Source organism: Pipistrellus kuhlii, unplaced genomic scaffold (genome assembly GCF_014108245.1).
Source record: "Pipistrellus kuhlii isolate mPipKuh1 unplaced genomic scaffold, mPipKuh1.p scaffold_m20_p_19, whole genome shotgun sequence".
Classification (NCBI taxonomy): Eukaryota; Metazoa; Chordata; class Mammalia; order Chiroptera; family Vespertilionidae; genus Pipistrellus; species Pipistrellus kuhlii.
The window spans coordinates 22,341,661-22,355,852 of NW_023425504.1; the positions used below are offsets into that span (position 1 = coordinate 22,341,661).

At 35.4% G+C, this 14,192-nt stretch overlaps 1 protein-coding gene across 6 annotated transcripts in view; it reads right to left on the reverse strand.

Annotated features, from left to right (window-relative positions):
- DOCK11 (dedicator of cytokinesis 11) overlaps nucleotides 1-14,192 on the reverse strand; it is a 191,775-nt gene that overhangs the window by 70,622 nt on the left and 106,961 nt on the right. For 4 of the 6 annotated variants that reach the window (XM_036443426.2, XM_036443422.2, XM_036443424.2 and 1 more), the window contains exons 25-32: nucleotides 13,968-14,037; nucleotides 13,760-13,885; nucleotides 13,051-13,122; nucleotides 10,578-10,724; nucleotides 7,624-7,707; nucleotides 6,692-6,803; nucleotides 6,141-6,179; nucleotides 4,171-4,349 (exon numbers count right to left, since the gene is read on the reverse strand). In XM_036443426.2, coding sequence (XP_036299319.1) covers nucleotides 4,171-4,349; nucleotides 6,141-6,179; nucleotides 6,692-6,803; nucleotides 7,624-7,707; nucleotides 10,578-10,724; nucleotides 13,051-13,122; nucleotides 13,760-13,885; nucleotides 13,968-14,037 — 829 coding nt within the window. The remainder of the gene's footprint in view (nucleotides 1-4,170; nucleotides 4,350-6,140; nucleotides 6,180-6,691; nucleotides 6,804-7,623; nucleotides 7,708-10,577; nucleotides 10,725-13,050; nucleotides 13,123-13,759; nucleotides 13,886-13,967; nucleotides 14,038-14,192) is intronic. The other 2 variants (XM_036443425.2, XM_036443423.2) reach the window with 1 other exon arrangement.

Below are 14,192 nucleotides of genomic sequence, written 5' to 3' on the forward strand. Positions count from 1 at the left end.
ATGGCTTTGGTTTCAAAATTTTTCGCCATCATGACCGACCGACCTTGGCCATTCTCTAATATTATAGTGTCCCACTTAAGACTTGAGAGCCAATACAGTATAGTGGGTAAGAGCACGAATTTTGGATTTTAGAAATACATGAATGCCAGCTCTCCTGATACTAGTTATGTGATTGTGATCAAGTCACTTAATCAGTTTTCTATTTGGTAAAACGGGGATGATGATAATAATTCATGTGAGTTATTTAATAAATGTCTGGCATATAGAGTCCTCAATACATTTTAGCTGCTATTATTAATATTACAGCTTCTGGATTCGAGCCCATTTTAATTCTGATAGTGAGTGATCACTAGGGAAGGAGATCTATGAAAAATTTTGCCTGCACAAAAGATAGACAATAACCTCAGAATCTATTTACTAGAAAAAGGGTAGATAAATAAAATAAGGTGTATCCATATTTGCAATGTACCATCATATAATCTAACTTTATGGTGTATTGTTAAATGAAAAAAGAAAAATGCATAATGGTATCTATTATACAGGGTGGGGCAAAAGCAGGTTTACAGTTTTTCGTGTGGAAAATAATACAGTAATTAATAATACAAGAATAAACTGTGTTTCATATACTCACAACTTTAAACCTACTTTTGTCCCATCCTGTATATACATTATGCCTGCATACAGTAAAAGTATATATAAGAAAATGATAACAGTAGCTGCTTCTGGAGAGATAAATTAGAGCATGGAGGTAAGGAATGTGAGAAAGGCATTTTACTGATAGATTGATTTTTACCATGTATGCAGATTATTCCTTTTTTAATTTTTATTTTATTTTAAAAAATATATATTTTATTGATTTTTTACAGAGAGGAAGGGAGAGAGAGAGCTAGAAATGTCGATGAGAGAGAAACATCGACCAGCTGCCTCCTGCACACCCCCTACTGGGGATGTGCCCGCAACCAACGTACATGCCCTGGGACCTTTCAGTCCACAGACCGATGCTCTACCACTGAGCCAAACCGGTTTCGGCTACCCTTTTTTTTTTTTTTTTAAAGGAAAAAAAGAATTTGCCCACAGCCCAAGTAGAAATTGCAATTGTCAACATCTCTTGTAGTGGCTTACAGGAACTGATATCGACCCCAGAACAAATGTAAGACATTAAACATTCATGTTCTGAATAGGAAAGATGTCTCCTGGTAATTATAAGAAGTTAGGAGATCTCCTATAGCAGTTATGAGTAACACATAATAGGGACCAATGACACCTCAATAATTTTATTAGAGGAGGGGCTGAGGAGTGGCAATGCAGTTGGAACTGAGAAGCGGGGTAGGGGGGAAAGGGGAAGGCAGGGGATGGACTAGGAGATATAGTGTCGAAGCAACTTTTCCATAGGAAGCATTTTCTTTTCTTTCAGTCCGCAGACCGAGGCCCTACCACTGAGCCAAACCGGTTTTGGCCCGCATTTTCTTTTCTTGACTGTGTGTTTATTTGGAGTAACTTTTGGGGACATGATAGAAATTATAGGTACTTGAAGCTCCTCTGTCTACCCTCACTTTGGCATCATTATTTGTATTTTACAAATGTGCTCTAAGTCAGGCCATCTGTGAATTCTTTGGACCAAAGAAAGTGAAGAATTGAAGCTTTGGTTAACCAGGCCCATGAAGCAAAGTTCTGTTAGAGAAAATCTTATGTTCATTCATACCTAAGATTTTGAACAAAGAGGAAAGGACTTCAAAAGTCACTGGGAGAGTAATGAGTTTGGTATTTCAATCTTTTCCATAGTCTCAAACCTCAAAACACTCAAACGGGCATAATATTTAACTTATTTACAGATAACAATAGTTGTGTATGTATGTGTATGTATATATACTATTTTCAGAATTTTAAAAAGTGTTTTGGACATTTAAAGAATGTTCAATATGTGGCATAAAATACAGATTGTCCCCATCTTATGATGGTTCAAGTTACCTTTTTTTTTTTTTTTTTACTTTACAATGGTGGGAAAGAAATATACATAGTAAATTACATGAGATATTCAACACCTAATTATAAAATAGGCTTTGTGTTAGATTATTTTACCCAACTGTAGGTTCATGTAAGTGTTCTGAGCACATTTAAGGTAGGTTAGTCTAAGCTATGATGTTCGGTAAGGGATGCATTTTCAACTTATGATATTTTCAAGTTACAGTGGGTTTATCAGTATGTAACCCCATCAGAAGTTAAGGAGCATTTGTATTTAAAAATCCAATTCTAGGTAAGGCACTAGTGAAATCCCTTTTTCCTTCACTTTGATCTAAAGAGATTGGGTAGGGGGGAGTGCAACTTCCTGCTTCATAGAGGGAAAGTTCATTTTGTACTTCTCCCATGAATCCTTTGAAATCACAGCTAAAGACATATTCCTCTACATTGTATAAGATCCTTTTCCCTACTACGAGGGCATAAGCAGCAGTTAACCAGAATCCAGTGGTAACTAGCATTTTTAAAGGAGTGACTAAACTTGGTTGGAACGGATGGCTTTAAGATAGCTTTTCATTTAGATATATTATACTAGTTAACTGCGTTAAAATGATATAAAAAAGGGTACATAGAGCAACTACATTAAGTGGAAGGATGTTACTTTATTAGTTATAATCTGACAAAATGCAAATGCAATAAGTAATTAATAACATCTTAAAGGTGAGGAGTTTAAATCTACTATATAATAGAATTGCATAAATGAAAGTAGCAAATATTGTAAGTAAAAAATTTAATTAGGCCAGCTGGTATGGCTCAGTGGTTGAGCATTGACTTATGAACTAGGAGGTCATGGTTCAATTCCCAATCAGGCCACATGCCCAGGTTGCTGGTTCGATCCCCAGTGGGGGGAGTGCAGGAGGCAGCAGATCAATGATTCTCTCTTATCACTGATGTTTCTGTCTCTCTCTCTCTCCCTCCCTCTCTGAAACCAATAAAATTAAAAAAAATTTATCTGGGTATAAATAATATAGTAAACATATAGACTCTATCTATTAAGAAAAAGGAGAGCATCTGCCAGTGGAGAGGACATAAGCACTTGGAAGCCACCCATGAAATCCAGACCCAAAATCACATAATGTGGTGCTGAAACAGCGGGTCTATGAACAGAGTGCAGGGAAAGAATTGGTTGATTTGGTTAAAAAACAAAATAACTAAAACTAGTGCCTAAATCCACCAGTCTGTTCAGTCAAAATGGCTGACCCAGTCGCCCTGATAAATATTTTAAGAAATGAGAATTTGTAAGTATCATGTCCTTGATTCAAGGTGGAACCAATGCCAGGTCCAAGGACTGCTTGAGAAAGACTTATTTCATGGACCATTCCAACATATCAGATCAGCATGCCAAGAATCCCACTTGATAGTCTATAGCAGTTTCTATTGGCAGGTTCCAGTATTGGAACATATTTTTGTCTTGCAACTCTATGGTAATAAACAGAGGAACTTTGACATCTTTCTAGATGTGTTTCATAAAGTTTGGCTCATATAACTTTTGAGGCATGTATACCGGTGAATAGTACTTTATGCAAAATCCCTTATCACTAACTCATAAATAGTGTTTTGGGGGTGACTTATATTTGGATATGATAGTGGCAGTCAGGGCAATGTGTTGATGTCATGTAGAGCAAAATCAATCCACAGTAATGCTGCTATTTGTGACAGAAAATGTTTATTTTCTCAACCCCAGTGACAAAAGAAAAATGATTTTGGGGTGGGAAGGTATAAATAGGACATCCATGAAATGTAGTGAAGAAATTTACTAGGCCTAAAGAAACTATTAAAAGGAAGAATGAAATTATATTATGAAATAGTATATCCTACTTCTGATAGAACACAAATCAGCTTAAATTTAGGAATACTCAGTAGGCTTCTAAGTGACTATTTTCAATTTTAATTTCATTCTTAATATTCTCCCAAAACCCTTACTCCTCAGAAAAGCAGGTCAAAATATGGCCAAAGGGAGAAACCAGTGTTTTCTTCAACAGTTAACAAAACAATATTTTTAAAACCTAATCATACGAAACAGAAATAAGACTTATTTATAAAAATAAGCATCAATGCTCATGTTATGTTTCTCACAGAAAACTTCATCATTAGTGCAAAATCTTAGCAGAAATTTACTAGCATGATACTGATGAATTATATAGACATTCTTACCTTGTGCTGGTATCTAGTATCAAATGCATGCTTTATCAAAAGATTCTTTATGACAGAGATAGCTGTATATCTGATCTCATAATTGTCTTGAAGAGCAATGGAGGTTTCCCTCAGAAGCAGACCAACCAAGAAATGATGCTTGCAATACTCATCTGATAAACTGTATTCAAGGTTTGAATCTGCAGTACAATGAAATTTAAAGCCCATTTATAAAAATATTCAAAAATCATTTTAATATTAAAATAACAGACTATAACTTATTATTTAGTAATACATGATCATGCTAGCAGAAGGTATTATTTTATTAATGAATACGAACAATTATTTTATCATTTAAATGAGCATGCAAAATTTTACAAGACAGGAGGACTCATAATTAGGGCTAGATGATAGCCTTCATAATAATTTTAGTGGGTAGGATAATCCCTAGATTCCTTTCCCCATACTTTTTTTCAACTCTGAAAAATCTTAAAGCAGAACCTAGAATGAAAGAATACCATAATTGGCAATGTCTTAACATATTTCTTGATTATCTGAAGAGATTTAGTTGTAACTACAAATTGGAGTAATTCAATATAATAATACTTGATTTACTTATCTGTTTATACTTGCAAATTAGGAAAAGGAAGAGAAACTAGACAACTAAATGATTCTAACAGTACTATTGGCTGTTCTAGTAAATGTTACATATTGACCTGCATACAATAGGACATAAGAACAATAAGAAAAGCAACCTCATCCCTATCCAATTCATCATCACGCAAATACAAATCTTATATTTCATAAAATCAATACTTCAAACTATGCCTTTCACTCCCCTTTGGATCCTCAACCCATTTTCAATCCCAGCTGCTAATATCCTGGTTGGGACTTGCCTTATAATTACTCAGCAGGGATTGTGATCCAATTTAGTAATTTTTAGAGTAGATATCTACCATATTTCCTCTATGCTTTAATTTAATTAGGCCACAAAGCTGAAGGATACATCTTCTATTTTGGTGTTTTTTTTGGGGGGCCTCTTTAGCACTTTATATAATACTATGCACTCAATTAGGAGTGAATAAGTGTTATGAGTAGTCATATTTAATCCTAAATCCTGATGGTCTGTCCACCCCTTTTCTTTGACTTCCTCATAACTAGTGATAAATACTGGGAGCAGTATGTGGGCTATACATGCTCAAAATCTAATAAGGGAGTAGTTGAGTATTTTCCCTCCATTTTCACTGGTTGTAATTCAATCAATAAAACCACTGCTCAGCACCAACCCCCTAGAAACCAAGGCAGCTGATTTTCTTCTAGCCACTGTTGTGTTAATTTAGGCCTGTTGTGTTAACTCTTTCCTGCACAGGTCAGCTCTCCAGGTATGCTAAAATACTAAACACTTCTTTTCTGAAAATTAACATTCTGTATTTAATTATTAAAATAGTAAATATGTATTTGTGTATGATTTCTTTCCATTTAGGTCATGCTCTTTTGTGAATCCCTATCACTTTCTATGCAAAAGGGCCAGTACTGACTAACCTGGATGGCCTTATATGGGTAGATTTTGCAATGGTAGTTTTTCACTTCAGTGATTTAAAGAAATCTAATCAGATTTATAGAAATCTAATCACGGCTTTAAAATTGTGCCCAAGCAGCCCTGGCACAGGTCTGAGAAGCAAGGCAAAGCATGGAAAATGACGCACACTTAAAGGACAGCTACCCTCAAGCCCCCATGCTGGCTTGAGCAAAAACTTGTTTTCTAACAATAATGTTTTCAAGTTGATTCCTCTAGCAATCAGCACTTAAAGCTTATTTTAAAAGCAAACAAATACATTGCCGCCTACATTTTATGGGTACATTAACTAAAGCCTCATTTTGGCTAGGGAGGATTTGAAAGCAAACAAAGCCCCCATCCATGTTAGCCATTCATCAAATCATTTGTTTTTAAAGAAAGCAAACTACTTTAGAGTGAACCGAGTTAAACCTACCTACTGAAGTCAAACGGTCCACCGCAAATGAAAAAAAATCTAATTAATATATGAAAAGAAAAGGGACAAATAAAAAACATAGTAACATAAGAATAGTGCTACACAACAAAGCATTCAATAAAACTAGCAATGGAGATAACTGAAGGCATTTCACAAATTTAATACATATATATTATTATTTTATTCTACCTTTATACATTTCTTTTGATGCTCCTTTCAGCAGAAATGTACTGATATGGTTTTCTTAATTCAGTGTCAAACAAGAGTTCAAACACTACTACAGAGAGCAATTTTTCTAGCATCTAACATCTGTGTTTAAGCAACAATCTATATAACATACCAGATTTCTTCATACTACAAATACTACCATACTGACATTCTGAAGGAAATGAGGAATACTATTAACAAATCTATCTTCAGATAGTAACAATTGCGAGGTTACCTTTAAACTGTTTTAACTAGAAAACATTATACTACACTAGTGCTAGCAAAAGAAAAAGAAAGAAAAAAGGAAAACACAATTCTAAATGATGGAAAATACAAATACCCACCTTGAACTCGCTGAAGTTTAGGTTTTGCAAATGCCATTGGCAAATTCAGAGGAATGTAATGTTCATGGTTGCAAATTGTTTGCAGGAATTCAAACTTGTATTCAGCCAACACCTAAATGGAAAGAAATCATACACGAATACATATTTACTATTTTAATAGTTAAATACAGAATGTTAATTTTCAGAAGAGAAGTGTTTAGTATTTTAAGCATACCTGGAGAGGTGACCTATGCAGGAAAGAGTTAATACAACAGGCCTAAGACTGCTCTCCTTAAAAAGACTGGTTGGTCTTTGGCTGGCATTTGGGAAATTAGATTTTGAAACGTTTCTTATATGATAAGGGTGTACGTTCTGTGCCAGCCTGCTCAGACTGTCTGAACAAACAATGTGATTTATGGTGAACACCTGCTTTCCTTTCTGTTCCAAGACTCTGGAATTTTAACCAGCCTCCAATACATGAATTGCTCCCAGTAATAACCCTAAACCCCAAGTCTCAAATGGGCTTCCCTGAACAGAAACATTGAATGTGTTGCTGCATTTGCACTGTTGGAGAGAAGGCGTGTTGTGTGAGCCTTCACAGGAGGAAGGGCATGCCCAGGAATCCTACACACACATTGCACGGACTCCATTTGATACATCTTCCCTTACTGATTCAGCTGAGCATCCTTGCTGCGTCTCTGTAATGAATCTTAGCCATAAGTACAACTACATGTTGAGTCCTTTGAGCCTTTCTACTAAACAACTAAACATGTGGATGGTCTTAGGGGACCGCTCAAAAAACACTATGCAATATTCCCTTCTTTAAAGTACAGCATTCTCAAAGTGCCTAAATGGAAACAGCAGTTCTAATTTCTCCAGAGGACAATAAATGTCACCCTTAGCCTCACACTGTAATGTCTGACATCTACTATAGTTATGTTCTTATACCTTACCTTAGGATCTTTGGGGCTGAATCCAGATATATAGTCATTTATCAAATTGAAAATAAATCCTCTATCCATTAGTGTCAGACAGCGCTACAGAAACCAAATAAAAATGAACAGTTAGCTGAGTATGTCTGCCAAGTATAAATTTCTAAAATTTTTAAATTTGTTTCACATCTGCAGGAAGAATCTCTCTCTTTTACAGGAAATAGAGTAACAGCTTTCAGAACTTTAGGTGAGACTAAAAAAGAGACAGTTAAAATTGGAATTGGAATGCAACTGTACAATTTTATAAATAAAATTTTAAGTATGCACAAATACAAATATATATACATCTATATATCCATACAAATATATATATACATCTATATATCCATACAAATATATATATATATATATATATATATATATATATATGTCTATGTAACCTATTCAGTTGTACTGCCTTATTTTAGTCAACTCTCAAAGTGTAAAGTGAGGTGCAAAGTGGTCATTTAGCTATTGAAAGTGTAAATATTTCAGATCAGAAGCTTTTCTTTGTGTCTTGTCAAGTCTTAGCAATTAAAATACTCTTCCTCTATGACTGCCCTCCTAGTTGTTACATTTGCCTGCTGTCATTCTCCTAGTTAAGGCTCTTATTACCTTGCCAACTGAACAACTGTAGTGAGACACCTAACCAGTTTCCATGCCTCTCTTTCCATTCAAGTGCTTCCAGATTAATCTCTAACTCCAAGCACTAATCATGTCACCTTCCTTCCTAAAAGCTTTCAAGAGTTCCTTGTTGCCTTTAATAAAATGTCAAACTCCTTACTTAGTATTCAAGGACACCCATAAGCTTGTCCCAACCTACTTTCCAGTTTTATTTCCCAATACAGTTCATCTACTTATTATCCCCTCAAGATGTACTGTACAGTCCTACCTCTGGGTCTTTGCTCATGCCAGGCCTAGCTAGAAATTCTATACCAATTTATACCTAATCCTGCCCATTCTTCAATAGTCTGATGAAGTTCCATCTTCCTTAACCATCTTGATGCACAGGTTCTTTAAATCACTTTCTTACTAGTTTTTGTTTTACTTAATATTTCCCTGTGTTTTCATCTAGGTAGAATAACAGGAATTATCTTTCTTTATGTTCTCCACAGTGCTTAGAATATTCCTGTGAAATAGAAGGATCGCAATATTTGATTAATCAGCCATTTGCATCTCATTTTTCACCTCTCCTTTCAACTTTCTCTGCCATTACCTTAGGTCAGATCCTCATCACCTCTATCTCTTAGATTAATGAGGTAGGCTTCTATTTATTCATTCAATCAACAAAAATTTTTAGGTGTTTGAGACTAACAAGACATGGTCTTTACTCTTGTCCAATGATAGAGACAAATAAATAATTATAATACCACACAATAAGAAGTATACAAAGAATGGGTAAAACCCAAAGAGGTGATAGACACTGAGGAGGGAGGCTTGGGAAGAGCAAAGCTTCTAAAAGATGAATAGACGCTGACAGGCAGACAAGAGGGGTGGGGGATTTATCTTCTAATTGGTTGTCTTGACTCTGATCTTCTCCTCACTTCTATCATGCCAGCAATAAAATTATCCTCAAAAAATCTTTGGTATTTCTCCATCGTGTACAACCCAAAATCTAAATTCCTTAGCTGGATTTTTAAGGCTTTCCATCTTCTGGCACCAGATGGCCTTTCCAAGTCCACACACCCTAACCTGTCTGCACAGTGACGTTCTTGCTCACCCCTTAACAATTTCTGAATGTGCATATCACATCTTTGTTCATAGGATCCTCTACCTACAACACCTTCAACTCTTCCTGGTTATAATATTTCTTTTTCTTGTGTTTTCCTATTTTATTTTTTGTGCTTTCAGTATTAACAGTCATCACACTTTATCTTGTCTATGTATTTGCATGTGATTACAAAGGCAGCCTCTTGCATCTTTGAACCTTCACAAAGAAGGTGGACAAATGTTTAAACTCCATGGAAGAAAGTGACATTTTGAATTTCAGATAGTTTCATTCTTAGAGGTCACTTTAAAAAGATATGTGGATGTTTGGTTTTTATACACAAACAGTTTTATGTAGCAACGTTAAAATTTTATTTTAATTCTGGCAAAGAATGATCTTATATCAGAAAATCATGCGCTGGAGATCTGAAACCTAGCTGTGAATTTTTAATAAGAAAACAAGGGTAAGGTTAGAAATCTAACTGCTTGAATGGATTACTGACCATCAGGTTCTTAATGTAAAGTTGGTACATGATAAAGAGCTATGACAAGAGGGGAGTGGAAAGGAGCAAGTCAAAGCTAAGTGCATTACAAACCCATGCCCCTTCTCGAAAGCAATTCAAATAGTATTGTTACCCACTTTATAGCACGGCATTCTAACATTGCCCTTACATGCTGATAACGAAACATAACAATAAATACACTGTCTTCCATAACTATAAAAGTTTCTAGGATCTCTCGAACAAAATAATCTCACTGACTAAAATAAACAATTGGCATCTATATGTATTAGCAACATGTAGACTGTGGTTATATCAGGAACAGGTTGCTTTAATTCAAGGGCTTCAAGTTCAAAAGGCCAATAGGGGTCAGAGAAGTGATGTAAATGGCACAGAGAGTCGGGGGAACTCTAAGGCATGTGGGAATTTTGGAACCTAACTGAAGACAATCAATATAATATATTTGAAAAAAAATTATGTAAAACATGCCTCTAGCTAGGCCACCAGTGTGGGACTGCTAATTTAATTAATTAGCTATTTCAGTGGGAAGAAAAAATCAATTTGGCTGTTTAACAATAGTGATAAATTAATTCACTTACAAGTTTCTCCAGCAGCCTTATAAAGACCTTGCTGAATCTCTAGAAATTGGCTAATTTTTTTTCCTTTGGCTTTAAAGAAGATATTGGTGAAGAATAATCTCTTACCATGTTCTGGCTGCCTTTAACTCACCTTCAGGAAGCTAGCCAAACTATAATTGACATTTCTGGACTCATCAGGAATCTCTGCATAGCGAATAGTCACATGGGGAATTATTGCAAGAAGCAAAGAATGTAAGACATGATGATATGCCTCAGGAAACCTCTGGCCTCTGGGAAGCTTAAATTAAACAGGCATATAAAAATGTCAGTTGCAAAAGGTATAAATCAAATGCCATTGTTATTTTCACATACATTCTACATATACTAGTAAATTCATAGTTTTTACTAGAGTATATTGTTTCTTCCAACTAAAAAATAACATATTTTACATCATTGTAGAAACTATCTGGACCTCTAACAATTTAACTGGCTGATCTAATCAACAATAATAGGTAATTATGACCTAACTTTAGAATCATGTCCCTCAGATTCAAGCACATCCCAGTTTTTTCCCTGACACACAAAATATAGATGCATCCGTGCACCTCAATTTCAGTAAACCCTTTCTCTGAAAATAATAATTAAAATGATACATATGAGGTAAATATTTATTTGTTTATAAATCTTGGCTTTATAATAACTAAGAAAATGCCTTTGTACCTTAAAACAGTTTGAAAAACAACTAAGTGTATACATCACATTTCAGGAATACATCTATTGCATAAAGTGTTTTTAACCTTGTACATGCCTTTGACCTTCTAAAAGAAAGGTTATTTCTGATTTGGTACTTGTTATTCCAAATGAATGTTTTCAACATGGACATTTTAAAACCATAAAACAAATGGAAAGCTTCAAAGATAATACATTTTACATGGCAAATAACTAATATGAAAGAATCTAGGTAAAAGAGCCTCTCAAAATTAGACTTTAAATAATATGAACTATCTCCTATCACTGGCCAGTGTTGGTCAGTGGTTGAGCATAGACTTATGAACCAGTAAGGCACAGTTTGATTCCTGGTCAGGGCACATTACTGGGTTGCAGGCTTGATCCCCAGTGCAGAGCATGCAGGAGGCAGCTGATCAATGATTCTCTCTCATCATTGATGTTTCCATTTATCTCCCTCTCTTTTCCTCTCTGATATTAATAAAAATATATTTAAAAACATGTCAGATCATGGATTTATGCAATATATTAAACAATTTTTTATTTTTCAATTATAGCTTACATTCAATATTATTTTGGGTTAGCTTTGGGTATACAGCATAGTGCTTAGACAATCATATCCTTTCCAAAGTGTTCCCCCGATATTACTAATACCTACCTGGCAACATACATAGTCATAACTATATTCCCTATGCTCTACTTTATATCCCCATGACTATTTTGTAACTACCAACTTGTACTTCTTTGCTTTTAATCCTCACCAGAAGATATTTTTCCATTGATTTCCAGAGAGACTGGAGGTGGAGGGCTGACAGAGATAGAGAAACATCGAGATGAGAGAGACACATCAGTTGGTTGCTTCCCACACACAACCATACCAGGACTGGGGAATCTGCAACCAAGATATGTGCCCTTGACAGGGAATCAAATCCATGACCCTTGGTTCTACAGGCTTATGCTCCAACCACTCAGCAAAACTGTCCAAGGTCCAACTTGTACTTCTTAATCCCATCACCTTTTGTCACCCAGTCCTCTAACACTCCCGCCGCTCTGACAAACAACAGTATGTCCTGTGTCTATGAGTCTGTTTCTCTTTTGTTTGTTCATTCATATTATTCATTAAGTTTGACATATTTCTGAAGTTATATGGTATTTGTCTTCTTCTGACTGACTTATTTCAATCAGCATAACACCCTTTAGGTATATCCATACTGTTGCAAATAAAAGATTTCATTCTTTTTTATGGCTGAGTAATACTTCATTGTATTACCTTTTTACCCATTCATCTATCGATAATTATGGGCACTAGGTTTGTTTCCATAGCTTGGCTATTGTAAATAAGGTTGCATTGAACATAGGGGTGCATATATTCTTTTGAATTAGTGTTTCAGGATTCTTCAGATATGCCCAGAAGAGGAATCAATGGATAATAAGGCAGTCCTATCTTTAACTTTTTTAGAAACTACCATACTATTTTCCTTAGTGGGTATGCAATACATTTAAAAAAAAATTCACATGATCTCACTCATTTGTGGAATATAATAAACAACATAAACTAATAAACAAAAACAGATCCAGAGATAGAGAAGCATTGATCAGACCGTCTGTCAAACCTCAGAGGGAAGGTAGGGGTGGGTGGGGGTGAGGGGGAGAGATCAACCAAAGGACTTGTATGCATGCATATAAGCCTAACCCATGGACACAGACACCAGGGGGGTGAGGGCATGAGTGGGGCGGGGGAGGGGGGGCTTTAGGGGGTTAAGGACACATATGTAATATCCTAAACAATAAAGGAAAAAAAGTGAAGAGCTAAGAGCCCTTAAATATAAAAGAGGCTTTGCATGTCATACAGTTAGCCTTCTTCATCTATGTTAAGTATTACCCTTGAGCCTACTTACCTTAATTTTATTTTCTTCCAACAAATATATAGCCATAGACTTTGCAATGATTTCAAAGAAAAACCATGAGTACTAAAATAAACAAAGAAATAAAATCAATCTTCAATAGTTTCCCAAATTTTTGAACCTTAGCAAAGTTTAACAAATACATATGGATCTAACATTAATAACATTTTAAAATGAATCCCAATTCACAAAGTTCCACAGAGTAACTTCAACTGGTGTTGGCAGAAAGATAAAGTTCCTCAGAGCCAACTGTGATGTGTGAATGGGCTTTTGGTAAGAATGTTTGCCTAGTGGAAAATAATGACAATAATAAGAGCCACCATTTGAGTGTCTACTATGCGCCAGAAACGATGTCTTAAACACTTTTCTTATATTTTAGAAATGAGGAATTGAGGCTCAAAGATGCTAAATTATAGCTTCAGGTCATAGAACTATTAAGTAGTGGATACATAATTCAAACCCATGTCAACATGATCCAAAATTCTTTCTATTACACATTTGACTGAGGGCTGGGGGGGGGGGTGGTTGGGGAGGGTGAACAAAATGAAATTCTGGAGAACTTGAAGGTAAAGGATACATGGGCAAAGTGATAAGTAAAGTGAAGGTCACGTGAAAAAAAATGATGGAAGACTAGAACTGAAATGGGAGGGTATGGAACATATATTTCTGGCTGCTTTTTCCCTGTTGCGTCCTGATCCCTTACCTTTAACAGTTTGTTTATTGCTAAAAAGTCTGCAGATTGTTTCAAAATTGCTATCATTGTAGTAGCCAGAATTTCATGTGTTAGCTGGGCCTGAGGAGCACTCGGTTTTTCAGGTCGGAAGTTATACTACAAATAAAGAAAATGAACCATAAGGCAAAATTCTCCCACAAAATCAACTGCTCAGAAAGTAAAATTTTCCCCCACAAACCTTTATGAAGGATCTTAAATAATTATCCAAGCCTTCTTCATGACACTGTGAGACGATATGTAAAAGAACCCTGAAACAACATTCACAGAAGCCAGCATGTCAGGCTAAAATTAATTACCAGTTTGATTGTTAGATAAGACCTAAAAATTCCTATCACTGTCTGAATAATTAAAGGTGAGATGATTGCATAAGATATAATGGTAATTTGGGTCTAACTGATTCAAA